We start from the raw sequence: 27,826 nt of genomic DNA, 5'->3' as shown, positions 1-27,826 counted from the left end.
AGGAGCTCTGAGCCCTACCATGGCCTAGCCCCCAGCCACTGCCAGAGACAGGCTACTGGACTAGATGGACCATGGGTCTGATCCAGTCTGGTGGTTCCTATCTTCCTACGTCTGTGTAGCAGAAAAGTTCCTTTCCCCTCCCCCCACCCCTTACAGTTTGTTCTGACCCCAATCCAATCCTCAGCAGGAAGGGGATAAAGCAAAGATGGGGCTGGCTCATGCTTGCTGCATGTTAGTGTTTTATTTGCACAAATGATCATATAGAAAGTGTTACTGAGGTAGACTTTAGTCTATCGTACGGGGGCTCCCCCGGGGAACTGACAGGCAAGTGTAAAGAAATATGGGCGTGAAGACAGATTAAGGTGATTTCCAAACTGGGCAAGAGAACAATCCCTTTAAGGAACCAGCAGGTAATGTGTGACTGGTTTGCAGCTGGAAGGACAGCTGGTCCATACTATACCTAACAATTACAGCCCCAACTGGCCCGCTCTGGACACGGCTGAGCCAGGTACCCACTAGGCTTGGTTGGAATTCATACATGGGCTACCCCTGGAGGAGTAGGAATTCACACCAGGTCATAACAACCCACTAGAAGCCCAACACTGATTTTCTTTTCCTACCTTTAAAATGAGAGTTGTCCTTCACTGGAGCACTGGTGTATCAGTGCCAGGCCTTGGGCACCAGGGTATCGGTACCTGGGCATGGGCTTGTTACGGAAGGGCTACTCCCGTGTGCTGGGCCGCATGTGCTGGTGTTCCGTGAGCGCTGGTGCTACATACACTTAGTTATTGGGGCTGTGTGCACCAGTTTGTTGCTGTGGGTTTGCATGTGATCACTAAGCAGTGCTCACTGGTTTGTTTTGGTAGGATTGTGTCTAAGCACCTGGGCTGCTGCCACTGATATTTTTAAGAGCAAAGGAGGCAAGAATTTGTTTAGAATTAAAACAATTCACAGCAGGAGGGCGAAATAGAGCCCTCCCTTCCCACAGGCCTCCTAACATTCCCAGCACCATGTTACCAGCTATTGAATGAAGTGGGAAAGGGAGCAGATCATTCTTTCAGAGCGTGGCAGGGGGGGATGGTTAGTCAGTTGCCTGCAAAAGGCTTTTCCTCGTATCTGCAGCCAGTAGACACAGGCCCATGGCCTGTGTCTGCCCTCCATATTGCTGTCAGAAAATCAAAGGGGTTCATTGGAAGAGCCAGGGCTGAGGAGGAGAATCCCTCTGTTGGCTCTATGGGTCCTGGCGATACACCAACCCTTCTTGTTGTGGTGGCAGCAGCGCCCATGGCCTTCAGCTACAATCAAATTGAGCTCCCATTCCAAAGTGAATCCCAAGGAGCTGTGCCCTGACTGGAACATCTGCCCAACCCGGACCCCCAGCAAGGGCAGAATGTGGTTGCCTTCGGCCTGCGTGTCATGTTCGCTGCTGGCTGCTCCGGATATTAAGAAACATTTCCTGCTTGGAACGATACATGTGCTGGGTCATTGCTATTCCCCAAAGCCCCCCACACCCACCTCCCTCCCCAGGGGGTTATCTACAAAGCAAAGGACTATTGGGTTCTGTGGCCAGCCGGGGCTTTCCCTGTGAGGAATGGACTTCCTCTTTGGGTCTGTCGGGCCTTAGCTGCAGGGAGAGCCAACAGATCTGGTTACTCTATTTACACAAGCCAGCCAAGGAGCCTGCTGCCTTGCCTCCCCCCCTCCCCCCAGCTGCGCCCTATGGGGTGTGCAGCATGGAATGCTTCTGCCGGAACGCTTCCAAGAACGAGAAAACCCCCCGTTTCCGAGTGCTGGCGCCGCTGCCATTTTTCGTGGAAGGGAACGGGCACCCTGGGGAGTCCACAGATGCTGTCCTCTTCATCTTAAGCACCGAGCGTGAACTGCCCTTCGGCCTCAGCCGTGAGGTGGAGGCCACCAGACACTTCTGGTACTGAACCTGTGATGGAATGGGAGCAGCGGGTCAGAGTGTCACAGAGACCGGACCACAAAGAGCGCTCTGCCTCAACAAGAACCCAGCAAGCAGAAAAGGGTCGTCGTCATCCCTGCACTGTGGGTAAACTGAGTCACAGAGCGATTAGGTTGTTGTTCAAAGGCAGCTGGCTGAGCTAAAGATAGAACCCAGGAGTTCTGACTCAGTCTGCCCCTTCATCTAACTGCTAGACTCCACTCTCTCCTAGCGCTGGGAATGGAACCAAAGAACCCTGTCTCTGTTCCTTCCTCTAACTACTGGAACCGCCCCCTTCCCATGCGTACAAATTGGCTCTGCATTTCATGTGTGCATCATACTTCTCAGCAGACTCTCCAGCCGGACGATACCAGCAAAAGGGCATCTTCAGTTCCTCCTACTCTGACCACTAAACCCCACACCCCCCAGAGTCCTCTCCCACCCTGCTCCCCCCAGCTCCAAGTCACCCAAATCTGCCCTGTCTTTAGCCCATTTCCTATAGGTGCTTGTGGAGAGTGGTTTGTGAGATGCTGATGGCACCTTCTCTCTAGATGTCCAGAGCGCCTCAGCTTAAAAGGGTTTTCCCTGGGAGCAGCCCCTCTCCTTGTACTCCCCAGGCCACTGATGTAGAGTGGACACAGGAAACACCGAGGCAGTGGGAACCCAAGGAAAGGCAGCGAGTTCCAGGGGTGCTTTGAGACAGGTGTCAAGTTATGGAATGAATCCGTTTGGGAGGGGTGGAGTTTACATAAGAACAGCCATACTGGGTCAGACCAATGGGCCATCTGGCCCAATATCCTGTTTTCTGGCAGAGGCCAATGCCAGGTGCTCCAGAGGGGATCAACAGACCACGGCAATTATTCAGTGATCCATCCCCTGTCATCCAGTCCCAGCTTCTGGCAGTTGGAGGTTTAGGGTCACCCCAAGCATGGGGTTGCCTCCCTGATTGTCTTGGCTAATAGCCATTGATGGACCTATTCTCCAGGAACTTATCTAATTGTTTTTTGAAGCCAGTTATAATTTTGGCCTTCACAACATCTCCTGGCAACGAGTTCCACAGGTTGATTGTGCATTGTGTGAAGAAGTATTTCCTTTTGTTTGTTTTAAACCTGCTGCCTATTAATTTCATTGGCTAACCCCTAGTTCTTGTGTTATATGAAGGGGTAAATAACAGTTTCCTAGTTACTGTCTCCACACCATTCATGATTCTATAGACCTCTGTCATATCTTCCATTAATCATCTCTTATCCAAGTTGAACAGGCCCACTCTTTTTAATCTCTCCTCATATGGAAGCTGTTCCATACCCCTCGTCATTTTTGTTGCCCTTCTCTATACTTTTTCCAACGCTAACAGATCTTTTTTTTTTTCAGACATCTGTGTCAGATGTGAAAAATGAAAACCCCTCCCCCATCTACCCCCACACTAATCCCTCCAGACTCTGCCCCACCTCCATCTGTCCCCACACTAACCCCCCAGACTATGCCCCACCCCTGACCTATAAATACTGTTTTCTACAGGGACTGTGGGTGCTCCCTTGGGTGGCCAAAGCCCGGCTGGGAGGGGGCCCGTTGTTTGGCCCCGAAGCATCCAGGTGTCTCCCCGACCTCAGGGTCTGAGGGGGCAGCTTAGCGAGTCGATCCCCTCCAAACACCAAGGTGAGTTCCCTGACAGGGAACCAGGTTTGTCTCCAGAGGACATGGCCCCATGTGAGGGAAGACAGCAGCGTGTCTCCCACCCTGCCTGGACCCTACTGCAGACATGTACTGGCGGGGCCCACATGCTGTGCAGCTTTTTGAAAGCACCACGTGCTTGTTAAGAGCTACAGTCTGTCAGTGATACCCGCACCTCTAGAGACCTAGGGGCCTTGTTAGCCCAGAGCCCAGCCCCCTGCCAAGGTGAGACAGAGCCCCTCATGGGGATGGTTCAGAGGTGAAACAGCCCAAAGACCAGGTGGGTTCAGAGCTGTCCCAGTCTATAGGTCTCAGTAGAGTGCAAGGACTGACTGGATCATGGACCCCCCTACAGGGCAGGGCTGAGGGAGAGCTGCCCATGCAGCCCCTCTCTGGGGCTAGATGGAAGGCGTCGGTCTATCGGGCTCTCAGTCCAGCACCTTTCACCGCAGAGAGTTCCCCTGGGGGCGGGGTGGAGCACACTCACCATGCATGCAGCCTGCACAGCCTCTGAGATGGTGCCGGCATCCGGCTCACACCAGAAGGCCATGCACTGGAAATGCTGCTGCCCCATGTCTACGATGAGAGCAAACGTGTGAGCGTTCTTCCCAACACCGATGAAGGTCACGTAGCGGACCTGGCACTCAAAGATGTGAGCGTCTTCCTCACCAGCCTCAAAGGAACACACACGAGAGCAGTCACTAGACTCAGGCAGAGAGGAAACGATCCTGCCTCAGGGTTACCTCAGTGTACATGAGAGGGATCTAAAGAACCATAGTAGAAAAGACCTAGCATGTCCCAGCTAGGCCACCCCCTGGGCCTACGACTTTGTCCCCTACTGTCCCCAGGGCTCCCAAGCAATGGCGCTTCCAGCTTGTACACGGGGAAGCGGCTCCATGGCCTGATGGATAATGAGCTTTCTCCAACCATCAGCTAACGTTCCCTTGGCGTCATTTCACCTTATTTTCTCTCAGAGCCTCCTACGTCATTCCTCTTCCTCCTGGTGCCTACACCCTATGCGTCCTTGCAACCTCCAGCAGGAGTCCAGTCCAGCTGACCTATTTACTGCTCAAGTTGGCAACACTCCTCCCAGCACTTCACTGTGCCTGCTGCTGAGTGGGCCCCAGCAGCATTGAGCTCCTCTCGTTGCCCAAGGCCTGTGCTCACTGTCCCTTCAGGACAATTGATGGCAGCTATGTGGAGTACCAGACAAACCTCAGAGCCCACGAGCTGGCAGCGCTGAACTTCTTTCAGCCAGCCCTGAGGACTGCTGGCATTGCCTAGCGACATTAAAGAGCGAGTGGCTTGGAACCACAGGCCGAGGGCAGGTGAGAGGGCATTGGCTACAAGGTCAGTAGGACCTGTTCTCTGATTGCATTTGCCAGAGGAGTGTAACCGGGTGGGCTCCAGGGCAGTGGGGGCTGCAGTAAGAAATCCACAAACCCACCCTAGAGCCCGTTCCACTGGATGCATGGGAGCTTCAATGAGTGAACACCCTGTATTCCAGAGGCAGCCACTTAGTGGGCATCCCTCAGCAGCAGGAGAGGGGTAGTGTGCCCTGTGGTAGAGCCCCCAGAAGGCCAAGCATGTGGAATGTTACCTCTGCCTGGTGCACCGTCATCACCGAGTCTGACACACTGACAAGGGAGGGGGTCCACTGCTCACGGCCTTGGCTGCTCATCATGGTCTCAATGGCCTCGTTCAGTATGTCCATCCCTGGGGAGATGAGCAGAGGGGATGGACCACGCCCTCCGCTCCTGGCACAATGAGGCCAGGTACCACTCACCCATCAGGCTCCTCTGAAGCCATCAGCCTACAGGACTCAGCAGGTCTGTGCTGCCCAGAGGGAAATGCAAGAGTAGGAGTGCTCTGCGCTGCCAGTGTCCAGTGGGGTGGGGAGAGATAGGGAGCTACAGGCAGCTTTATCCAGCCAGACGGGTGAAGGGAGGGGTGCACAAGCAGCCCCTTCAGCTAGGGTGAGGCATGGGCAGCACCTGCTAGAAACTGGCAGGGGATGCCAGCGAATCCTGCAGAGATTGCAAGTTCCATGGTTACAGGGCAGTGTCACTGGTGCAGAAGCCAGTGGAGACACTGAGTGGGGAGACTCCCTGGGGACCAGGGGCAGGAAGCAACACAACAAGGCATATAGGCAGCAGCAGTGCCCCAGACCAGCTCTCAGTGCTTCGCAACATGAATTCTTTGGTGCCACACCCCAGGCCAGCCCACAGCACAGCCAGGCCTCAGTGTCCCAACACCAGGGCGGCCAACAGCATAGCCAGGCCTCAGTGCTCTCCCCGCTGCCCCCCCAAGAAAAAACCCTCCAGGGTTGCCAGGCATCCGTTTTTTGACCAGAACGCCCAGTCAAAAAGGGAACCTGGTGGCTCTGGTCAGCACCGCTGATCAGGCTGTTAAAAATCTGGTCAGCGGCACAGTGGGGCTAAGGCAGGCTCCCTGCCTGCCCTGGCTCCACACAGCTCCCGGAAGTGGCCGGCATGTCCAGCTTCTAAGCACAGAGGCAGCCACGGGGGCAGCACACAGAGCCCCCTGGCCTCTCCACCTAAGAGCCAGAGGAGGGACATGCCGGCCACTTCTGGGAGCCGCCTGAGGTAAGCGCCGCCCAGCTGGAGCCAGCACCTTAAATCCCCTCCTGCACCCCAACCTCCTGCCCCAGGTCAGAACCTCCTTCTGCACCCTAACTCCCTCCCAGAGCCTGCACCCCACCTCACCCAGCCTGGCTGGGCTTTTCAGGAGCTCTCGGTGCTGGCTTAACTCTGCTCCCATTGAGGCCAGTGGCCGTTCGGCCACCGACACGGTTCAGTTGGTGCAGCATCCCCTCCCCCCCGCCAGTTCTCTTTCAGTACACAGCGGCCCATATGATGTAAAGGCATAGGGACTGTAGCAAGAGCTTCCCCCCAGGGCTACTCACCCATGGCTTTGGGCACCGGTAAGCTGCCAATATACAGGGCTTCGTACTTCTGGATAGACTGCCTCACGGCGTCCAGAACATCAACTGCCAGAGACAAGAGCAAGCCAGAGCAAGGTCTCCTCCAGCTCCTCACCACCTTGAACAAAGCCCACCTCTTTATCAAGGGGTGGGAGCTTCATTGTATTACCCCCAGGCAGGGCCGGCTCTAGGGTTTTTGCCGCCCCAAGCAGCAAAAAGGAAAAAAAAAAAAGCCGCGGTCGCAATCTGTGGCAGCTCTACCGCCGCTGCTTCAGTCTTCGGCGGCAATTCGGCGGCTGGTCCTTCGCTCCAAGAGGGAGTGAGGGACCCACCGCCGAATTGCTGCCAAAGAGCCGGATGTGCTGCCCCTCTCCGTTGGCTGCCCCAAGCACCTGCTTGCTGGGCTGGTGCCTGGAGCCGGCCCTGCCCCCAGGCAAAGGCCAACCTGAGAGCTGCCCTGCTACAGGATGCTTGTTGGTGTCTTAGGCACAGGTGGCGTAGATTTCCCCACCTAGCACCAGTCGCTTGGCTTTGGGGCTTACAGGACAGAGAGAGCAGGAGGCGAGCCATTCTGCTGGGGTACAGCCCTCCACCGCCCTGGGATTGGTTCTGTGTATGTGGGGTTGTTTCCTTCTCTTGAAGACGTTCTAGGAGCTCCCCTGCCTTGAGCCCAGCCCCACAGGCTCCGAGCACAGCCCAGGGCACACCTTAGGCCTTTCTTTCAAGGAAAGGTTGTGTTGTGCTAGGTCTCCCCCCCACCACCCCGCTTATGAAAACAGGCTGCCATGGGTACAATGGGGCAGGCCTAGGTGGGAGAGAAAGAGCGAGCCCCATCCTCTGGCATACAGCCCAAAGCTCCTATCTATAAATCGGGGGGGGAGGGGACATCAGTTTGAGAGCTGATATCTCAGCCCCTTTCAGGGCTAGAAAGGAGCACCCTGTACCCATGGGCAGGGAGTTCCCAGCTGTCCCATGGGACAAGGTAAGGGTTTCTATCCTTGGTGGCAGGGGCAGCAGGTTTGTAGAAATTTTGGTGGTGCCCAGAACACCCAGAAGCCACCCCCCCGAACTCTGCCCCCCACCTGCCTAAGGCTCTGGGAGGGAGTTTGGGTTGGGGGAGGAGGTCTGGGGTGCAGGCTCTGGGCTGAGGCAGGGTATTGGGGTGCAGGAGGGGGTGAGAGGTTGGGCTCTGGGAGGGAGTTTGGGTGGGGGAGGGGGTCTGGGGTGCAGGTTCTGGGATGGAGTTTGGGTGCTGGGTGCAGGATCCAGGCTGGGGCATGGGGTGAGAGGGCAGGAGGGGGTGGGGGGTGAGGGGTGCAGGCTCTGGGATGGAGTTTGGGTGTAGGCTCTGGGCTGGGGCAAGGGGTGGGGGTGCAAGAGGGGGTGAGGGGTGCAGGCTCTGGGATGGAGTTTGGGTGTAGGCTCTGGGCTGGGGCAAGGGGTGGGGGTGCAAGAGGGGGTGAGGGGTGCAGGCTCTGGGAGGGAGTTTGGGTGCAGGCTCTTGGAGGGAGTGAGGAGGGTGGGGTGTAGGCTCTGGGAGGGAGTTTGGGTGCTGGGTGCAGGCTCCAGGCTAGGGCAGGGGGTGGGTGTGCAGGAGGGGGTGAGGGGTGCAGGCTCTGGGACAGAGTTTGGGTGCAGACTCTGGGGTGGGGGTGCAGTCTCTGGGAGGGAGTTTGGGGACAGGAGGGGGTGTGTGGAAAGAGGGTGGGGGTACAGGCTCTGAGACAGAGTTTGAGTGCTGGGTGCAAGCTGGGGCAGGGGCTGGGGGTGCAGGAGGGGGTGAGGGGAGCAGGCTCTGGGACGGCGTTTGGGTGCAGGATCTGGGGTGGGGGTTCAGGCTCTGGGAGGGAGTTTGGGGATGGGAGGGGGTGCAGAGAGAGGGGGTGCAGGCTCTGGGAGTTTGGGGGCAGGAGGGGGGTGAGGGAAAGGGGTGGGGGTGCAGACTCTGGGAGGAGGTGGGGTCTGCAGTGCTTACCTGGGGCTCCTAGGCAGGGCAGGCTGGGGATCTCTGCGCACTGCTACCCCCAGACACTGCCCCTGCAGCTTCCCATTGGCCGCAGGGGCGCTTGGGGTGGCACACTGACCCATCCTGCCCAGGGGCCGCAGGGAGGGGCTGGCAGCCACCTGGAGTGAGCAGGTAGGAAGCCGCTCAGCTCTGCTGCGCTGCTGGTGGGGGGGCGGGGCGGGCTGTTTTAAATGGCCCGGGAGGATGCGGGGGGGTGTGCCCAGGGATGGAAGGCGGGGCTGAGGGAGAGACCAGTGCTGGAGCCAGGCACCACGGGCCCATAGAACTTGCCACCCCGTTGGTGGGCCAGGAAGTATCAGATCTTAACCCTGTCACTCATGCAGATGCTTGCGTTAGGGGAAAGGAAGGACCATTTGTGGGCAAAGTCTTTAGCGGAGGTTTTAAAATGGGAGTTGTGCAGAGTGCGCAGGGGGTGGCGATGCTGGCAGTAAGCATGGGGGAGATGATCAGTGGGCAGAGTGCAGGTGATGGGGTCTTGCCTGGCACTCGTGCCCCCAGGTGGCATGGGAGGCATGTGCAGGTGGCAGAGGGGTGAAAGAAATGCCCTGGAGTACCTTGCAGCGGTAAGTTGTCTGGCGAGATGGGCTGCAGCGTGATGGATCGAGTGAGGCTGTTGCTGACCACTGCCCGCTCGGCCATAATCTGCACAGCACAGAGAAACACCATCACACAGAGACTTCCCACAGGCCTCTGCTCTCAGATCCCGGCTGGTGGGGCTCAGGCCCTGGTGGTCAGGTAAAAACACCCCTGCTGGGTAGCAGGATAGTACCAGGGAAAATGAGTGTGGCTGTCTATGGCCTGGTGGCTAGGGCCCTAGCCTGGGACTCAGGAGACCTAGATGTTAGTCCTAGATCTGCTGGTGACCTTGGGCAAGTCTCTGTGACTTAGTTTCCCCATCTTCCCTTTGAGACACGCTATATAGGAGCTAGCTATTACTCTCATTAGCACTTGTACAGCTCAGGGAGGGAGAGCTGTATCATCAGGTAGGGACCGTTGAATTGTGGAGGTGAATGCGTGGTTACGCAGATGGTGTCGGAGAGAGGGCTTTGGATTCTTCAACCATGGAATGTTGTTCCAGGAAGAAGGATTGCTAGGAAGAGATGGGACCCACCTAACCAAGAGAGGGAAGAGCATCTTCGCAAGCAGGCTTGCTAACCTAGTGAGGAGGGCTTTAAACTAGGTTCGCCAGGGGATGGTGACCTAAACCCAAAGGTAAGTGGGGAAGTGGGATATCGGGAGGAAACACAAGGAGGAGGAAACAAGACAGGAAGCCTCCTGATTCATACTGAGAAAGTAGGGCAGTCGGCTAGTTATCTTAGGTGCATGTACACGAATGCAAGAAGCCTAGGAAACAAGCAGGAAGGATTGGAAGTCCTGACACAATCAAGGAACTATGATGTGATTGGAATAACAGAAACGTGGTGTGGCAGTTCACATGACTGGAACACTGTCATGGATGGGTATAAACTGTTCAGGAAGGACAGGTATGGGAGGAAAGGTGGAGGAGTTGCATTGTATGTAAGAGAGCGGTATGATTGCTCAGAGCTCCAGTATAAAACTGGAGAAAATCCTGTTGAGAATCTTTGGGTTAAGTTTAGAGGTGAGAGCAACAAGGATAATGTCGTGGTGGGCATGTGCTATAGACCACCGGATCAGAAGGATGAGGTAGACGAGGCTTTCTTCGGACAACTAACTGAAGTTTCCAGATCACAGGACCTGGTTCTAATGGGGGACTTCAATCACCCTGACATCTGCTGGGAGAGCAATACAGCAATGCACACACAATCCAGGAAGTTTTTGGAGAGTGTTGGAGACAACTTCCTGGTACAAGTGCTGGAGGAACCGACTAGGGGCCGTGCTCCTCTTGACCTGCTGCTTACAAACAGGGAAGAATTGGTAGGGGAAGTAGAAGTGGGTGGCAACCTAGGCAGCAGGGACCATGAGATGGTTGAGTTCAGAATCCTGACAAAAGGAAGAAAGGAGAGTAGCAAAATACGGACCCTGGACTTCAGAAAAGCAGACTTTGACTCCCTTAGGGAACTGATGGGCAGGATCCCCTGGGAGGGTGATATGAGGGGGAAATAGCAGAACTAAAATTCATTTGCAAATTTAACACCATTAATTTAGGTTTGAATAGGGACTGGGAGTGGCTGGCTCATTACAAAAGCAGCTTTGCTTCCCCTGGAATTGATACCTCCTCATCTATTATTGGGAGTGGACTACATCCACCCTGATCGAATTGGCCTGTCAACACTGGTTCTCCACTTGTGAGGTAACTCCTGTTTCTTCATATGTCATTATATAATGCCTGCATCTGTAATTTTCACTCCATGCATCTGAAGAAGTGAGGTTTTTTACCCACGAAAGCTTATGCCCAAATAAATCTGTTAGTCTTTAAGGTGCCACCGGACTGCTTGTTGTTTATGAGGGGGAAAGGAGACCAGGAGAGCTGGCTGTATTTTAAAGAAGCCTTATTGAGGGCACAGGAACTAACCATCCTGATGTGCAGAAAGAATAGCAAATATGGCAGTTGACCAGCTTGGCTTAACAGTGAAATCTTCGGTGAGCTTAAACTCAAAAAAGAAGCTTACAAGAAGTGGAAATTTGGACAGATGACTAGGGAGGAGTATAAAAATATTGCTCGAGCATGCAGGGGTGTAATCAGGAAGGCCAAGGCACAACTGGAGTTGCAGCTAGCAGGGATGTGAAGCGTAACAAGAAGGGTTTCTACAGGTATGTTAGCAACAACAAGAAGGTCAGGGAAAGTTTGGGACTCTTACTGAATGGGGGAGGCAACATAGTGACAGATGATGTGGAAAAAGCTGAAGAAGTCAATGCTTTTTTTGCCTCAGTCTTCACAGAACAGGTCAGTTCCTAGACTGCTGCACTGGGCAACACAGTATGGGGAGGAGGTGAGCAGCCCTCAGTGGTGAAAGAACAGGTTAAGGACTATTTAGAAAAGCTGGACATGCACAAGTCCGTGGGTCCGGATCTAATGCATCCAAGGGTGCTGAGGAAGTTGGCTGATGTGATTGCAGAGTCAATAGCCATTATCTTTGAAAATTAATGATTATCGGGGGAGGTCCCGGACGATTGGGAAAAGGTAAATATAGTGCCCATATTTAAAAAAGGTAAGAAAGAAAACCTGGGAACTACAGCCTCACTTCAGTCCCCAGCAAAATCATGGAGCAGGTCCTCAAGGAATCCATTTTGAAGCACTTGGAGGAGAGGAAGGTGATCAGGAACAGTCAAAATGGTTTCACCCAGGGCAAGTCATGCCTGACCAACCTGATTGCCTTCTATGATGAGATAACTGGTTCTGTGGATATGGGGAAAGCGGTGGATGTGATATATCTTGACTTTAGCAAAGCTTTTGCTACAGTCTCCCACAGTATTCTCGCCAGCAAGTTAAAAAAGTATGGATTGGATGAATGGACTATAAGGTGGATAGAAATCTGGCTAGATTGTCAGGTTCAAATGGTAGTGATCAACAGCTCAATGTCTAGTTGGCAGCTGGTATCAAGCAGAGTGCCCCAGCGTTCAGTCCTGGGGACGGTTTTGTTCAACATCTTTGTTAATGATCTGGATGATGGGATGGATTGCATCCTCAGCAAGTTCGCAGATGACACTAAGCTGGGGGGAAAGGTAGATACACTGGAGGGTAGGGATAGGGTCCAGAGTGACCTAGACAAATTAGAGGATTGGGCCAAAAGAAACCTGATGAGATTCAACAAGGACAAGTGCAGAGTCCTGCACTTAGGAAGGAAGAATCCCATGCACCGCTACAGGTTGGGGATCGACTGACTAAGCAATAGCTCTGCAGAAAAGGACCTGGGGATTACAGTGGACGAGAAGCTGGATATGAGGCAGCAGTATGCCCTTGTTGCCAAGAAGGCCAACGGCATATTGGGCTGTGTTAGTAGGAGCATTGCCAGCAGATCGAGGGAAGTGATTATTCCCCTCTATTCGGCACTGGTGAGGCCATACCTGGAGTATTGTGTCCAGTTTTGGTCCCCCCACTGCAGAAGGGATATGAACAAATTGGAGAGAGTCCAGAGGAGGGCAATGGAAATGATTACGGGGTTGGGGCACATGACTTACGAGGAGAGGCTGAGGGAACTGGGGTTATTTAGTCTGCATAACAGAAGAGTGAGGGAGGATTTGATAGCAGCCTTCAACTACCTGAAGGGAGGGGTGCCAAAGAGGATGGAACGAGGATGTTCTCAGTGGTGGCAGATGACAGAACAAGAAGCAATGGTCACAAGTTGCAGTGGGGCAGGTCTAGGTTGGATATTAGGAAACAATATTTCACTAGGAGGGTGGTGAAGCACTGGAATGGGTTACCTAGGGAGGTGGTGGAATCTCCATCCTTAGAGGTTTTTAAGGCCTGGCTTGACAAAGCCCTGGCTGGGATGATTTAGTTGGTGTTGGTCCTGCTTTGAGCAGGGGATTGGATTAGATCACCTCCTGAGGTCTCTTCCAACCCTAATATTCTATGATTCTATGATCAGGTGGGGAAACTGAGGCACACAGTGGGGCAATGACCTGTCTGAGGCTACACAGCAAGTCTGTGGCAGAGCAGGAATTGGCACTCAGACCTTACTGACTCCCAGCCCTGCGCTTCATCCACAGTGCTCATCAGTGCCCTTGCCATGGTCTCTGCTCCTCAGGGCCAGGCTGGACGGTTCCCGTTGGATCAGGGAGTGATTCCTGTTGGTCCTGCCTCATGCTGTTCCCAAGCATGGATGCTGCTCTGGGAGGCCTCCCAACAGCCAGAGGCCTGGAACATGTCCGGTTCTGAGACACCTGCCAATTGGAGGGGAACCTAGCTGCTAGCTCAGGAGAAGTCTGATCTAAAGGAGTGAAGGGGCATGTGGGCTCAGGACTCCCTGGCAACAGCTCAGCAGGGCTGAGGGAGCCAGGCTGGGACAGGCCCAGGCATGCTGGACAGCATGTCCCTGGGAGCACACCTTGGAGCACATCTCGTGCAGGGCCTTGGCGATGGCTTTGGCAGGCACGTTGCAGTGGAAGACATGGCACTTCAGCATGCATGTGTCCTTGTCGCTGGCCACGAAAGCAAAATCCCTGCAAGGAGAGGAGAGTGGGGTGAGCAGGAGGATGGGGGTGGGGCGTCGGCCCCGCCCATGGAAGCCGAGCTACATTACCTGTCCCTGCAGCCAGCGTGGCAGCGTGTGGAGAGAGGAAAGGAGACAGCAGTTAATGCACTGATTCCTGTGTGGCAGCAGCGAGCCAGGACATGCATCTCAATGCACCCCTCACCAGCACTTCCCTGCTGGGAGGGGAGGAAAGGCCCACTGCAGAGAACCAGCAGCAGTACCAAGCATGCTCTGTGTCCCAGCAGGTACAGTGCAAGGGTGCCATGCCAGCCCGGGGCTGCAATGCCCGGCATTGTGCTATGTGCAGCGATGCCCCATTGCCGGGGTGACACCATGTCCTGGCACCAGACCCTAAGGGATCACAGAGCAGTTTGAAATGTCCCTGGAAGCTGGATTACAGGACCCGGGGCAGTCCTGCCCACACGCCAGGGAGTGCGCCTGCTGTACCAGGGTGGCAAGGGCTCCCCCAGAGCAAGCTCCAGCAGCCCCCCAACCCCTCGGCCACTCACCTGCCATTGTTGCAGCCCACCCCCCAGACACGGATGTTGATGATGGGCTGGCAGTGGATCAGGCTATGATCCAGAGGGTCCAGCAAGCTCATTGTGTCCTTCTTCAGAATCATCACCATGTTCTGGCCCTGCAAGGAGAGAGCAGGGGCACTCAGGGCACAGGCCTCCCCTTCCCCTCCCCAGGCTGCCCAGCTCCCCCTCCCACCCATGCCAGAGGGTGGCCAGAGGCATTTGGGGATGGGACACCCTCTTCCCCACCAGGAGCTTTGAGGGCACCCCCAGGATGCATTGTTTGGGGAGGGCAGTGCCTGCGTATGGGATCAGGATGGAGGGGCAGGCTGGGGGCACATGGGAAGTGACTCTCACCCTCTGCCCAGTGACCCTGAATCGGGCAGAGTTGCAACTGCTACTGAGACGGCAGGAGATCCCCATGGAGAGTCACTAGCCAGGCTTGATGGAAGCCAAGACTCTGGGGCCAGCGTCCTGACTCTTGTGAGCAGATCTGCGCTCCTCCCAGGCATCCGTGGCACCCAGTGGCACTCTCATGTCAGGAAAGGGACTCACCTCACCCCAGCTACCCGCGGGGTCCCGACCCTCACACTTGCTCTGCGAGAGCTGCTGAATGCAGTTATTCACCGCGATGCTGCTCTTGCCCGGGGCTAGGTCCTCCTCCGGGATCTCCACCCAGCCCAGGGAGCGCACAACGAAGCACTGAAGGGGGAGACACATGGGGGTCACACTCAGCAACAGCCCAGACCCCCCACCAGCTCCCCTCAGCCTCATTGAGCCTGACAGAGCCAAGGCCAATATAGCAACCCAGTCTGGGCAGAGGGCTAATCGACACAGTATAAACAGCTTCTGCCAAGCCAACCCTCTGGGGGCACCGCCATGCCAGCCTCCCAGGACTCTGAACATCAATCAACTGGGCCCAATGCCCCAGCTAGCCCAGCTACCAGCACCTGGAAAAATCATGGAGCAGGTCCTCAAGGAATCAATTATGAAACATTTAGAGGAGAGGAAAGTGATCAGGAACAGTCAGCATGGATTCACGAAGGGGAAGTAGTGCCTGACTAACCTGATTGCCTTCTATGATGAGATAACTGGCTCTGTGGATGAGGGGAAAGCAGTGGATGTGTTATTCCTTGACTTTAGCAAAGCTTTTGATACGGTCTCCCACAGTATTCTTGCCGCCAAGTTAAAGAAGTATGGGCTGGATGAATGGACTGTAAGGTGGATAGAAAGCTGGCTAGATCGTCGGGCTCAACGGGTAGTGATCAATGGCTCCATGTCTAGTTGGCAGCCGGTTTCAAGCGGAGTGCCCCAAGGGTCGGTCCTGGGGCCGGTTTTGTTTAATATCTTTATTAATGATCTGGAGGATGGTGTGGACTGCACTCTCAGCAAGTTTGCAGATGACACTAAACTAGGAGGCGTGGTAGATACACTAGAGGGTAGGGATCAGATACAGAGGGACCTAGAGGATTGGGCCGAAAAAAACCTGATGAGGTTCAACAAGGACAAGTGCAGAGTCCTGCACTTAGGACGGAAGAATCCCATGCACTGCTACAGACTAGGGACCGAATGGCTAGGTAGCAGTTCTGCAGAAAAGGACCTAGGGGTCACAGTGGACGAGAAGCTGGATATGAGTCAACAGTGTGCTCTTGTTGCCAAGAAGGCTAACGGCATTTTGGGCTGTATAAGTAGGGGCATTGCCAGCAGATCAAGGAACGTGATCGTTCCCCTTTATTCGACATTGGTGAGGCCTCATCTGGAGTACTGTATCCAGTTTTGGGCCCCACACTACAAGAAGGATGTGGAAAAATTGGAAAGAGTCCAGCGGAGGGCAACAAAAATGATTAGGGGTCTGGAGCACATGACTTATGAGGAGAGGCTGAGGGAACTGGGATTGTTTAGTCTCCAGAAGAGAAGAATGAGGGGGGATTTGATAGCAGCCTTCAACTATCTGAAGGGGGGTTCCAAAGAGGATGGAGCTCGGCTGTTCTCAGTGGTGGCAGATGACAGAGCAAGGAGCAATGGTCTCCAATTTCACTAGGAGGGTGGTGAAACACTGGAATGCGTTACCTAGGGAGGTGGTGGAGTCTCCTTCCTTGGAGGTTTTTAAGGCCCGGCTTGACAAAGCCCTGGCTGGGATGATTTAGCTGGGAATTGGTCCTGCTTTGAGCAGGGGGTTGGACTAGATGACCTCTTGAGGTCCCTTCCAACTCTGATATTCTATGATTCTATGATTCTACCATCCTGTGCCTCTGGAGGTTCCTCTGGGTGCAGGGGAATGGACTAGATGACCTCTCGAAGTCCCTCTCCAGTCCTATGATTCTATGAAGCCATCAGAGCATATGGGTGAGAATTCAGGGCTCCACCCACTCTCTGTCTGTTCCCAGGGCTCACTCACAGCCAGCAAGGGAGTCATGAGAGCATGCTGGGTACTGAAATGCGCCTCAGGAGGCTGCCCATGGCCACTGGACAGGAGCAGCCCAGCCACACCAACAGCCCCCAGGGCCCAAACCCCTCCACTAGATCAGCCCAACCCCCTGTCCCAGTCCTGAGCCCCCTCCCACACACTAACTCCCTTCCAGAGCCTGCACTAAATGGCCCCTCGGTGACAGTACCTTGGAGCCAGGCTCTGTGGCGCCAGGAGGGAACTCCTCCCCATGCCAGGGCATGAAGGTCCTGTAAAGGAAGGCACGGCATTAGCCATGGCGATGAGCAGGGCATGGCAGGGAGCAGCAGCAGGAGCCCAGCAGGCTGGGGGCCTTTGCCTCTACCCAGAGCAGCAAGGGCACCGTGTCTGACCCTGCCTAGGGCTGGAAGGCATTGCTAACTCGCCCTGGCCTGGCCTGGTGGGTGCTCACTGGGGTGGGGTTTCTTGATAGAACCCTGCCCCACTAGGAACTGGACTCAGGCCCACCATCTGCTTCCACACAGGCCACCAAACAGCCATGAGTTGGGGCCTGGGCGGTCTAGTCACAGGACCCCTCCTTCCCATTTCCCCATCAGTCCGTATGATCCCACAGCAAAGAGAATCAGCCCTTTTCTCCCATGGGCAGCACCAACAAACAGGGCTCTCCCAGAAGAGGTGTAAGCATGTGCCCGCAGCACCCCAACCCTGGTCTCCGGAATCCACTCCTCTGCTGTGACACGGGCCCCACTTCATGATCCAATGCAGAGACAACACAAGCTTTTGGCCCCATTGCCCCTGGGATCAGGGTGAACCCTCTCCTCTCTCCCTCCCCCAAGCTCTGTGCCCAGCCCCACCCCTGGGATCAGGGCGGGTTCTCTCTCTCCTGAGACACTGTCTGGCTTGGGAAGATGTTGGCTGCTCCTGATCCAAACAGTATGACATGCCCCCATTTACCATTGTGAAGGGCACATGAAAAAGCAAGGATAATCCCAGCATTCTCCAGCGTGCCAAGTAGGGATGCGGCATTTGCCCTAACAGATCAAGCCATGACAACCCACCTAGCACAGCATCCTGCTGCCTGCAGTGGCTGGTATCTGACTCTTCTGAGGAAGTGATAAACAAGATACACCCCACGAGGCACCTGGCCCAATGTGCAATGCTGCTCAGGTGAGGAGGGGGGTACCCTCCTGACCTGCTGGCCATGGCCCTGAAGCATGAGGGTTTGATTCCCCTTAGTTAGCTGCCTAGCCAGATGTTGACAGTAAGAGAGTTTCTCCATGTGTAGATTTACTGGCACATGGCTGCAAATTAAGTCAGTGGATTTGGGGGCTGCCCACTCAAAGGCATTGCCTCCCAGAGCAGGGAGGGCAAGTCCCACTCTTCAGAGCTGGAGCAGGAGGTCAGAATGGTTTAATTCATCACATGGCCAAACAGCCAGGGACAAACTGGGAAGTTTAGAGAGGAGACTCATGAGTGCTGAAGAGGCCGGAGGGAGTGGCTGAGGGGAAGGGGTTCCCTGCATGCCAGGTGCTCAGCAGTGACTATGTGGGGACAGATAGCTGACACCGTGCAGCCCGGGGAGAAGGAGGTTCCTTAGAGGAGGATTGAGCATGGAACTAAGAGGAATGGGATGAAATTAAGAGGAAAATATAGTTTGATTGTCAGGAAACGGCTTCCTGATCGTGAGGCACCCATGGCTGTGGAATTGTCTCCCCGGAGAAGGAGCGGGACCCATCACTTGGGATGAAAGCTGGGCTAAGTCAAACCCTAGCAACAGGCAGGAGCGGTGCCAGGGTTTTTGCTGCCCTAGGTGGCAGCGCTCCTTCTCAGAGCATTCGGCAGCGGGGATCCTTCTGCTCCACGTCTTTGGGGTGCTTCGGCGGCGGGTTCTGGAGTGAGTGAAGGACCCGCCACCGAAGTGCCCCGAAGATGCGGAGCAGAAGGACCCCCGCCACTGAATTGCTGCTCCCGAAATCCTGCCACCCTAGGCGACTGCCTAGGGTCGCCTAGTGGAAGCGCCGGCCCTGGCAATATGGATTAACCCAGGGAGGCGAACATGACAAGGTGCCAGTGACTTCTCTCCCCTGGGGTTTGTCCTAACCAGGCATGCTTTGGCAAGGTAACCTGTGCGGCGAACCCTACCTTCTGGGCAACGATGCCACTGGACTGGGGACGGGTCTCACCTCGGATGCGAGCTTTACTGCGGCTGCTGGTTGATCCTGAGCAGAGACAGGAGAAGAGACTCGTGAGAAGGCCAACAGAGAGCACATGGAGCTTGTGTGCAGATGAGTGTTCCTGGTGGGTGCAAGCCCCCCTGTTGACACAGCCCTGCTTAGCCCTGGCCATCTCCCCTCCCAGGGTGACGAGAGGTGACTCATCTAATCTCATTCCTCCCACATGGAACTGGCAGTGCTAAGACTAAAGCCGACCTTCTCCTGGCATTCTGTACCATTTCCTGCAATGCAGCTTCTCCACTAGCCACCAGGCTCCCTCCCAGGCCAGAAGTGCACGAAGGCCGTTGCCACTGCGTGGTGCCCGTGGGCACATGCCAGTAGTAGGTCCCTGAGGAGTCGTGAATTTTCCTCCATCCTGGGGGAAGGTCAGGCTCTGTCTCCAGATTCTGGTCACTCCACAGGTTATCTAGGAACACAGAAAGCATCAGGCAGCTGGGGTCAGGGTTTGTGGAGCAACTTTCATCCTAAAGGATCCCAATGCACTTAACAGATACTGCACAGTCCCTTTACCCATGGCTGAAATGCAGCCACCTCTGGGGTGGGACACAGCACTTGTTTACCAGCAACCCTACAAGATGGTTTAGGACCGGAAAGATATCACAGCGCATTCAGCTGGGAACCTTGCCAGAATGCAGTTATTCACACTGGAATTTGGCCAGGACACCGAGGCAAACACTCCAGCTCTTTAAGGGCCTGGGGCCAGCCAGCCCTGTTCACTTTATCAGCCCCAGCTTGAAGGGGTCAGGTGTGTTCTATAAGAAAGGGGGGTTAGCTCAGCTGGAGGAGGGAGAGGGGCTCCTGCAGTAGCCACTGGAGCCGGAGGGACTGAGAGAGGCAAAGGGGGAAAAGCCCTGGGTGGGTGGAGGAACTGCTGTTGGGTTTAATGTCTGCCCAAGTTTTACATTTGGAGACTAAAACTGTGTCTGGAAAAAGAACAGGAGTACTTGTGGTACCTTAGAGACTAACAAATTTATTTGAACATAAGCTTTCGTGGGCTAAAACCCACTTCATTGGATGCATGCAATGTATTTTCCACTGCAGGCATCCGATGAAGTGGGTTTTAGTCCACAAAAGCTTATGCTCAAATAAATTTGTTAGTCTCTAAAGTGCCACAAGTACTTCTGTTCTTTTTGCTGATACAGACTAACACGGCTGGTACTCTGAAACCTGTGCCTGGAAAGAGACTCTGGACAAGACCGTGAGTCCCTCATCAGTTGGGGAGCCAGGCCAGCACCTCTCCTGCGGCGCTGAATGCGGCCAAGCAATTGCACCCAGGAACTGAGGCAGCAGCAGTTAGCATGGAGCCAGACCGGGTAAGGCGCTCCTGCTGCAGGATCACTATGACTCAAGCAATCAGGACCTGTCCTCCGTCACAGAAATGCAGGACTGGAAAGGACCTGAAGAGGTCATCAAGTCTAGCCCCCGCCTTGAGTCAGGACACCACGCTGGAATGCAGCACCTCCAGCAGCACAGCACCCCTAGAGCCAGTCTGAGGTACCAGTTCAGTAGGAACTCAGAGGGAAGGGTGCTGCCTCTAGAAGACAAACAGCTGTGCATTATTAATAAGGCACCAAGTGAACAAATCAAAAGGACACAGTCCCTGCTCTGAAAAGCTCACAGTCTATGTAGGGGGATAAGCTGACAAAACAGAGTGGAAAGAGAAATGGGGGACAAGGGCATGAGGTAGTTGAGTGGTGCTGCACCTTGTTTGCTTTATATAGATGTGGTGTCACATTAACTGCTATGTGCGTGTCTTATGCTGTGTTGGTGTAGCCGTGTGAGTCCCAGGGTATTAGAGAGACAAGGAGGGTGAGGTAATAGCTTTTATTGGACCAATTTCTGGGTGAGAGAGACAAGCTTTCATGTGCATGTCTTGTGGGTGCATCATCTGTGTATCCAAAACACACACACACACACACAGGGCTGAGTATGCAGGGAGAGTCGAGGTAATTTTGTTTCTTGGCTCCATGGCACCAATCCAGTTCACTTCCTCTTTCTACAGTCTAGAATCTACAGTCTTGTCCTGGTGAATTTCAGCCAGGGCTGAGCCCTGATCCAGCTGTGATGGGGGAAGCCCCCTGGTTGTGGTGGAGCTGGCATGCTCCCAGAGAGTGGGGAGAGCATGAGGCAGGAGGGTCACTCCTGAGCCTCCTTGTATGAAGTCCATTGGTTCATACTTAGATGGAAAAATTCACGTCGCAAAGGGGTGAGCTTGAGTGGGAGGCCCAGTGCTGAAGCGCCCCATGCACCGAAGTCCCTAGTGGTTCTGAACACAGAGGACTTGCAGGATCACATTCTGAAATGCTAACTGCGCTTGGAGCCCCTCCCTCGGGAGCTCCATCCAACTCTCGCTGTAACAGCTGCTCATCTTCATTTACATTCTTCCAGCAACTTACATCCCAAAGCACTTTGCACTCACTATCCGCGCAGCCCCACTGAAATGCAGCCAGCTCTGGGGTGGAGGGTGGCACCTAACGGCACACAACAGCAAATTCTCATTCTTTTGAGAAGTACCTTTATCTCTGCAGCACACAGAACCCTGGGTTCTGAGCTCTCGTCCAAAGGAAGTGCACAGTGCTGGACTTCTTATCCCCAGAAGGAGAAAGGGCCGGACTGACCCCTCTGGAATTGGCAGGGAGCCTGGGGGTATGTCTGCACAGCAAAAAAAGCTCCATGGCAGTGAGTGTCAGGGTATGTCTACACAACGAAATTAGGTCAATTTTATAGAAGTCGATTTTTAGAAATCGATTTTATACAGTCGATTGCGTATGTCCACACTAAGAGCATTAAGTCGGCGGAGTGCGTCCTCACTACCGTGGCTAGCATCAACTTACGGAGCAGTGCACTGTGGGTGGCTATCCCACAGTTCCCGCAGTCTCCGCCGCCCATTGGAATTCTGGGTTAAGCTCTCAATGCCTGATGGGGCAAAAACATTGTCGCGGGTGGTTTTGGGTACATGTCGTCAGTCGCCCCTCCCTCCGGAAAAGCAATGTCAGACAGTTGTTTCGCGCCTTTTTCCCGTGCAGACGCCATACCACGGCAAGCATGGAGCCCGCTCAGCAAAGCTCACGGTCACCGCTGCTGTTGTGTCCTGGGTGCTGCTGTCAGCAGATGGTGCAGTAGGACTGCTAACCGTCATCATCCACAGCTTCCACTACAACTCTGCTCCCCTGCTCATGTAAATGAGCTCAGTCTCAATAGCAAATTTCTCCAAGTTGTCAGAAATCTGCGCTTATCCTTGAGTATATGCAGAACTGGGCTAAAAGACACCTGCACGAGGAGGATTTTGATGAGGACATGGACACATACGTTCCTGAAAGCACGGGCTGTGGCAATTGGGACATCATGGCGGCACTGGGCTGGTTGATACAGTGGAACGCTGATTCTGGGCCAGGCAAACAAGCACAGACTGGTGGGACCGCATAGTGTTGCAGGTATGGGATGATTCACAGTGGCTGCGAAACTTTCACATGCGTAAGGCCACTTTCCTGGAACGCTGTGAGTTGCTTTCCCCCATCCTGACGCGCATGAATACCAAGATGAGAGCTGCCCTGACAGTTGAGAAGTGAGTGGCGATAGCCCTGTGGAAGCTTGCAATGCCTGACTGCTATCGGTCAGTCGGGAATCAGTTTGGAGTGGGCAAGTCTACTGTGGGGGCTGCTGTGATCCAAGTAGCCAATGCAATCACTGACATTCTGTTATCAAGGGTAGTGACTCTGGGAAATGTGCAGGTCATAGTGGATGGCTTTACCGCAATGGGGTTCCCCAACTGTGGGGGGCGATAGATGGAACATATATTCCCATCTTGGCACCGGACCACCTTGCCAACCAGTACATAAACCGCAAGGGGTACTTCTCAATGGTGTTGCAAGCACTGGTGGATCACAAGGGACGTTTCACCAACATCAATGTGGGATGGTCAGGAAAGATGCATGACGCTCGCATCTTTAGGAACTCTGGGCTGTTCGAGCAGCTGCAAGAAGGGACTTACTTCCCAGACCAGAAAATTACTGTGGGGATGTTGAAATGCCAATAGTTATCCTTGAGGACCCAGCCTACCCCTTACTCCCATGGCTCATGAAGCCTTACACAGGCAGCCTGGACAGCAGTAAGGAGCAGTTTAACTATAGGCTGAGCAAGTGCAGAATGGTGGTAGAATGTGCCTTTGGACGTTTAAAAGCTCACTGGCGCTGTTTGCTGAGTAGATCAGACCTCAGCGCAACCAACATTCCCATTGTTATTGCTGCTTGCTGTGTGCTCCATAATATCTATGAGAGTAAGGGGGAGACGTTTATGGCGGGGTGGGAGGTTGAGGCAAATCACCTGGCATTCGATTATGAGCAGCCAGACACCAGGGCGATTAGAAGAGCACAGCCAGGTGCACTGTGCATCAGAGAAACCAGTTTCATGACTGGCCAGGCTTCGGTGTGACAGTTGTGTGTGTTTCTCCTTGATGCAAACCCGCCCCCTTTGTTGATTTTAATTCCCTGTAAGCCAACTACTCTCCCCCCTTCGAAATAAAGTAGCTATTGTTTTGAAACCATGCATTCTTTCTTTAATAATTTAAAAAAAAAATTGATCATGGACAAGGTAGCCCAGGTGGGGTGGGGGAGGAGGGAAGGACAATGCCACATTATTTATTGTAGCATCACTACAAATCAAATTGCTTGAATGACAGCCTTCAGTTGCTTGGGCCATCCTCTGGAGTGGAGTGGCTGGGTGCCCACGTTCTTGGGCATCTGGGTGAGGGGGCTATGGAACATGGGGAGGAGGGGAGGTGGTTATACATTGGATGCAGCGGGGGTCTGTGCTCTTGTTGGCTTTCCTGCAGCTCCAACACATGCTTCATCATGTCCGTTTTCTCCCCCAACAGACGCTTCAGCATGTCCGTTTGCTCCCCCATTAGCCTCAACATCACGTCCTGCCTCCGCTCTTCATGCTCACTCAATTCTTTCCTGGCCTCTGCCACTGAATGCCTCCATGCATTGAGCAGTGTCCTATCAGTGTGGGAGGACTGCATCAGCTCAGAAAACATGTATCGCGAGTGCGTTTTTTCCGCCTTCTAATCTGCAATAACCACAGAGATGGAGATGATAGGGGGAGCGTAGAAACATTTGCACCTAGGGGGAGATAAAAAGGGAGAGTAAAATTGGGTTGGCTTCTTACGCCTTCATAACATGTGGGAATGTTTTCAAACTGCAGCGCCCCCCTTTCCCAGAGCAAGCAATGGGTTGGGTTTCACATTTAAAAGGAGGGGCTGCAGTATTCGGGTAGATGTGCAGCACACACCTACCCCCATCCCACTGCGTGGCTATTCTCTGAGATGATCCCTTCCCCCCTCTCCCCGCCGCGTGACTATTCTCCGGGATGATCCCTTTTAGCCAAGCGCAAACAGCCCATCATGAACGGGGTCCTTTTACTGTTCCCTTACAAAAAATCCCCTATTTCAACCAGGTGACCATGAACACTATTGCTTTTAAACTCTGTACTGTAGTTACAAATGTGCACTCACCAGAGGTGCCTTCTCCGGCTTCAGGGTCAGGGATCCCATCTTGGGAGGGTATTGGCTCCAGGGTGATGAAAAGTTCCTGGCTGCTGGGGAGAACGGATTCACCACTTGCCTGCTGCACATTCTCCTCCTCCTCCTCTTCCTCATCCGCAAAATCCTCCTCCATGTGCTGTGAGACTCCCCCCTTGCAGGTGTCCACGGACAGTGGTGGGCAGGGCAGCCCGGGAGGGGGGCAAGTTGGGCACGAGAATGGCTGAGGCTCCCTCCCTGGCCCCGGCCCGACCCCGGCCCCTCTCCCGGAGCCTCAGCACATCCAGGAGCATCCCTGACTCCGGTGGGGCCTGAGCTCCTCCCCGCTCAGAACCCCGTGGTAAGGGGGTGGGGCTGCGAGCTCCAGTGGGGCCTGAGCTCCCACCACTCGGCCCGGAGCTCGCAGCCCCAGCCCCTTGCCACGCAACTCTGAGCGGGGAGGAGCTCAGGCCCCGCTGGAGCCACGCTGCAGCGCTGTCCAGGGATGCTCCTGGATGTGGCGCGCTGAGGCTCCAGGTGAGGGGGGAGCCGGGGGTAAGGGGCCGGGGCCGGGGGATTAGATAAGGGGCAGGGAGGGAGCAGAGGTTGGGGGGGCGGTCAGGGGACAGGGAACGGGGGGGTTGGATCATGGGCATTCTGGGGGTCTGTCAGGACTCGGCGGGGGGGTGGATAGGGGTCGGAGCAGTCAGGGGACAGAGAGCAGGGGTGGGGTCCCGGTGTGGTGGTTGGGGGGTCTTTGGGAGACGGTGAGGGGACAAGGAGCAGGATGGGTCGGGGATTCTGAGGGGGGCGGGCAGTCGGGGGGCAGGAAGTGGGTGGGAGTCGGATAGGGGGCAGGGACAGGCTGTTTGGGAGGCACAGCCTTCCCTACCCTAAAGCTCAATCAGCAGTTTGAGGCTTGCAGAAGAGCCAAGCTGTTAGCTTTTCCATTATGGCTGCCGTCCCTTTCACTTCTCAAATGCCAAATTATAGTCTATATTTAATTTCAGTGCCATAGGGAGATTCATGTCAGGGGAGGGTAGCTTCATTTAAAATTAGCCACTGGGGGAGGGATCACATGAGAAGAGCAATATCCTACACCACCTACCTCCTTCCCAACCCTACAAAGGGAGACCCCCCTCCCGTACATTCCCCGAGGCTTCAGAGGGGTTAATTCAGTGGTTCTCAAACTTTTGTGCTGGTGACCCCTTTCACATAGCAAATCTCTGAGTGCGACCCCCCCCTTATAAATTAAAAATACTTTTTTATATATTTAACACTATTATAAATGCTGGAGGCAAAGCGGGGTTTGAAGTGGAGGCTGGCAGCTCGTGACCCTCAGTAATAACCTCATGACCCCCTGAGGGGTCCTGACTCCCAGTTTGAGACCCCCTGGGTTAATTTAATTTTAGCACCCTGTGTCCATTCACATGCATGTGCTATTTTGAGCATTTCAGTTTTCACAACATAGGCTCATCCCAGATTCTGGAACAAGCTCAAATGCTCAGTTCGTGGAGTATGTACATAGCTATACTAAAGACAAACCCACAGGAACCATTTCCAGTTTGTGAGGGACCCCATGGAGCCAGTCTCTAGGAAACAGATAAATGCATGGAGGTTAAGTCCATTAATGGCTATTAGCCAGCATGGGTAAGGAATGGTGTCCCTAGCCTCTGTTTGTCAGAGGGTGGAGATGGATGGCAGGAGAGAGATCACTGGATCATTACCTGTTAGGTTCACTCCCTCTGGGGTACTTGGCATTGGCCATTGTCGGTAGACAGGATACTGGGCTGGATGGATCTTTGTATGGCCCAGTATGGTCATTCTTATGTTCTTACGTTCTAACCTAAATGAACCCAAAGTTATGGAGACAGATATGAGTCAAGGAAGCCAGCAGAGTATCAGAAACCTTGAAAAATCTCTGACTGGATGGGCTCAGGCGTTTGGTCACAAGCTGAGGTGGTTCAAAAGTTTTGGATTTTTTTTAAGCAGAATTTTTTTTATTGTTTCTTTAAACAATCAAACACAACAAGCAGCAAATATTTGGTCACACACATCTGAAACCCCAAACCATATTCAGGTTTTGGCAGACTAATTTCAGCTTTTCAATTAAAAAAACCACAACAAAGTTTGAAGGAAAGCAGACATTGTCCGTGATTTTTTCTGCTTTTTAAAAACCCCTAGTTTTCGATCCAAAAAAAGTTTTGATGGAAAAATATTTGTCCAACCCTTTTAATGAGATTTAGTGCCTTTTAGCACTAGCTGATACTGAGAACCAGTGATACCTTGTAAAGAAGTTTTCTCAAAACTGGGTTTGTGCCAAGATGCTTAAGGTTTATTTTTCCCAGGGCTGCCCGTGGGGGGGGGGGGGGGGGGGAGAAGCAAGTGGGGCAATTTGCCTTAGGGCCCACAGGGGCCCCCAAGAGAATATAGTATTGTATAGTATTGCAATTTTTTTTATGGAAGGGGTCCCCGAAATTGCTTTGCCCCAGGCCTCCTGAATCCTCTGGGAGGCCCTGGTGGTGGGATAGTGGTAGAGTCCCCCCCTAGAATGGCTTGCAGCTGTTCATAGAAGTGGCATGTGTGGGGCTCTGACTCGGAGTGACCTTTTGCCTCCTCTGTCTTTTGGTAGGCTTGCCTGAGCTCCATAACTTTCATGCAGCACTGCTGTGTGTCGCTGGTGTAGCCTCTGTCCAACATTCCCTGTGAGATTTTGGCTAATATATTTGCATTTCCTCTTTTGGATTGAAGTTCTGCCTGCACAGATTCTCTTCCTCATACAGCGATCAGATCCAGTGTCTCTCTTTCGGTCCATGATGGAGCTCATTTGCGATTCTGGGACTGCATGGTCACCTGTGCTGCTGAGCGCTCCTGAGCTTGCCACGCTGACCAAACAGGATATGAAATTCAAAAATTCCCGGGGCTTTTCCTGTGTACCTGGCTAGTGCGTCGGAGTTCATAGAATCATAGAATATCAGGGTTGGAAGGAACCTCAGGAGGTCTTCTAGTCCAACCCCCTGCTCAAAGCAGGACCAATTCCCAACTAAAACTAAATAAAAAATGCTGTCCAGAGCAGTCACAATGGAGCACTCTGGGATAGCTCCTGGAGGCCAATACCATCGATTTGCGTCCACACTACTCCAAATTCGACCCAGTAAGGTCAATTTTAGCGCTACTCCTCTCGCCGGGAAGGAGTACATAAGTCGATTTTAAGAGCCCTTTAGGTCGAATGAACAGGGTTGGTTGTGTGGACGCGGTCATTTTTAAATCAACCTAACGCGGCTAAATTCGAACTAACCCCATAGTGTAGACCAGGCCTCAGAGCCCAGGTAAACTGCTTTGAGCTTATGGTGCTCACGCTGCAGAGCTAAAATAGCAATGTAGACATTTGGGCTTGGTCTGGAACCCAGGCTCTGAAACCCAGTGAGCAAGAGGGTCTCAGAGGC

The 27,826-nt window shown here is 53.9% G+C and overlaps 1 protein-coding gene across 1 annotated transcript in view; it reads right to left on the bottom strand.

The window, feature by feature from the left end:
* Nucleotides 1-225: 225 nt before the first annotated feature.
* Nucleotides 226-27,826, bottom strand: part of APBB3 (amyloid beta precursor protein binding family B member 3) — a 37,389-nt gene continuing 9,788 nt past the window's right edge. Inside the window, exons 2-12 of the mRNA XM_024107120.3 lie at nucleotides 19,078-19,268; nucleotides 18,771-18,847; nucleotides 16,837-16,897; nucleotides 14,777-14,923; nucleotides 14,213-14,340; nucleotides 13,557-13,671; nucleotides 9,141-9,228; nucleotides 6,543-6,626; nucleotides 5,217-5,332; nucleotides 4,104-4,289; nucleotides 226-1,936 (exon numbers count right to left, since the gene is read on the bottom strand). Coding sequence (XP_023962888.2) covers nucleotides 1,718-1,936; nucleotides 4,104-4,289; nucleotides 5,217-5,332; nucleotides 6,543-6,626; nucleotides 9,141-9,228; nucleotides 13,557-13,671; nucleotides 14,213-14,340; nucleotides 14,777-14,923; nucleotides 16,837-16,897; nucleotides 18,771-18,847; nucleotides 19,078-19,268 — 1,412 coding nt within the window. The 3' untranslated portion in view covers nucleotides 226-1,717. The remainder of the gene's footprint in view (nucleotides 1,937-4,103; nucleotides 4,290-5,216; nucleotides 5,333-6,542; nucleotides 6,627-9,140; nucleotides 9,229-13,556; nucleotides 13,672-14,212; nucleotides 14,341-14,776; nucleotides 14,924-16,836; nucleotides 16,898-18,770; nucleotides 18,848-19,077; nucleotides 19,269-27,826) is intronic.

The sequence above is a fragment of the Chrysemys picta genome, chromosome 8 (genome assembly GCF_011386835.1).
Source record: "Chrysemys picta bellii isolate R12L10 chromosome 8, ASM1138683v2, whole genome shotgun sequence".
Classification (NCBI taxonomy): domain Eukaryota; kingdom Metazoa; phylum Chordata; order Testudines; family Emydidae; genus Chrysemys; species Chrysemys picta.
Note: the sequence above shows the minus strand (reverse complement) of the source record. Positions and strands in the feature narration are given on the sequence as shown.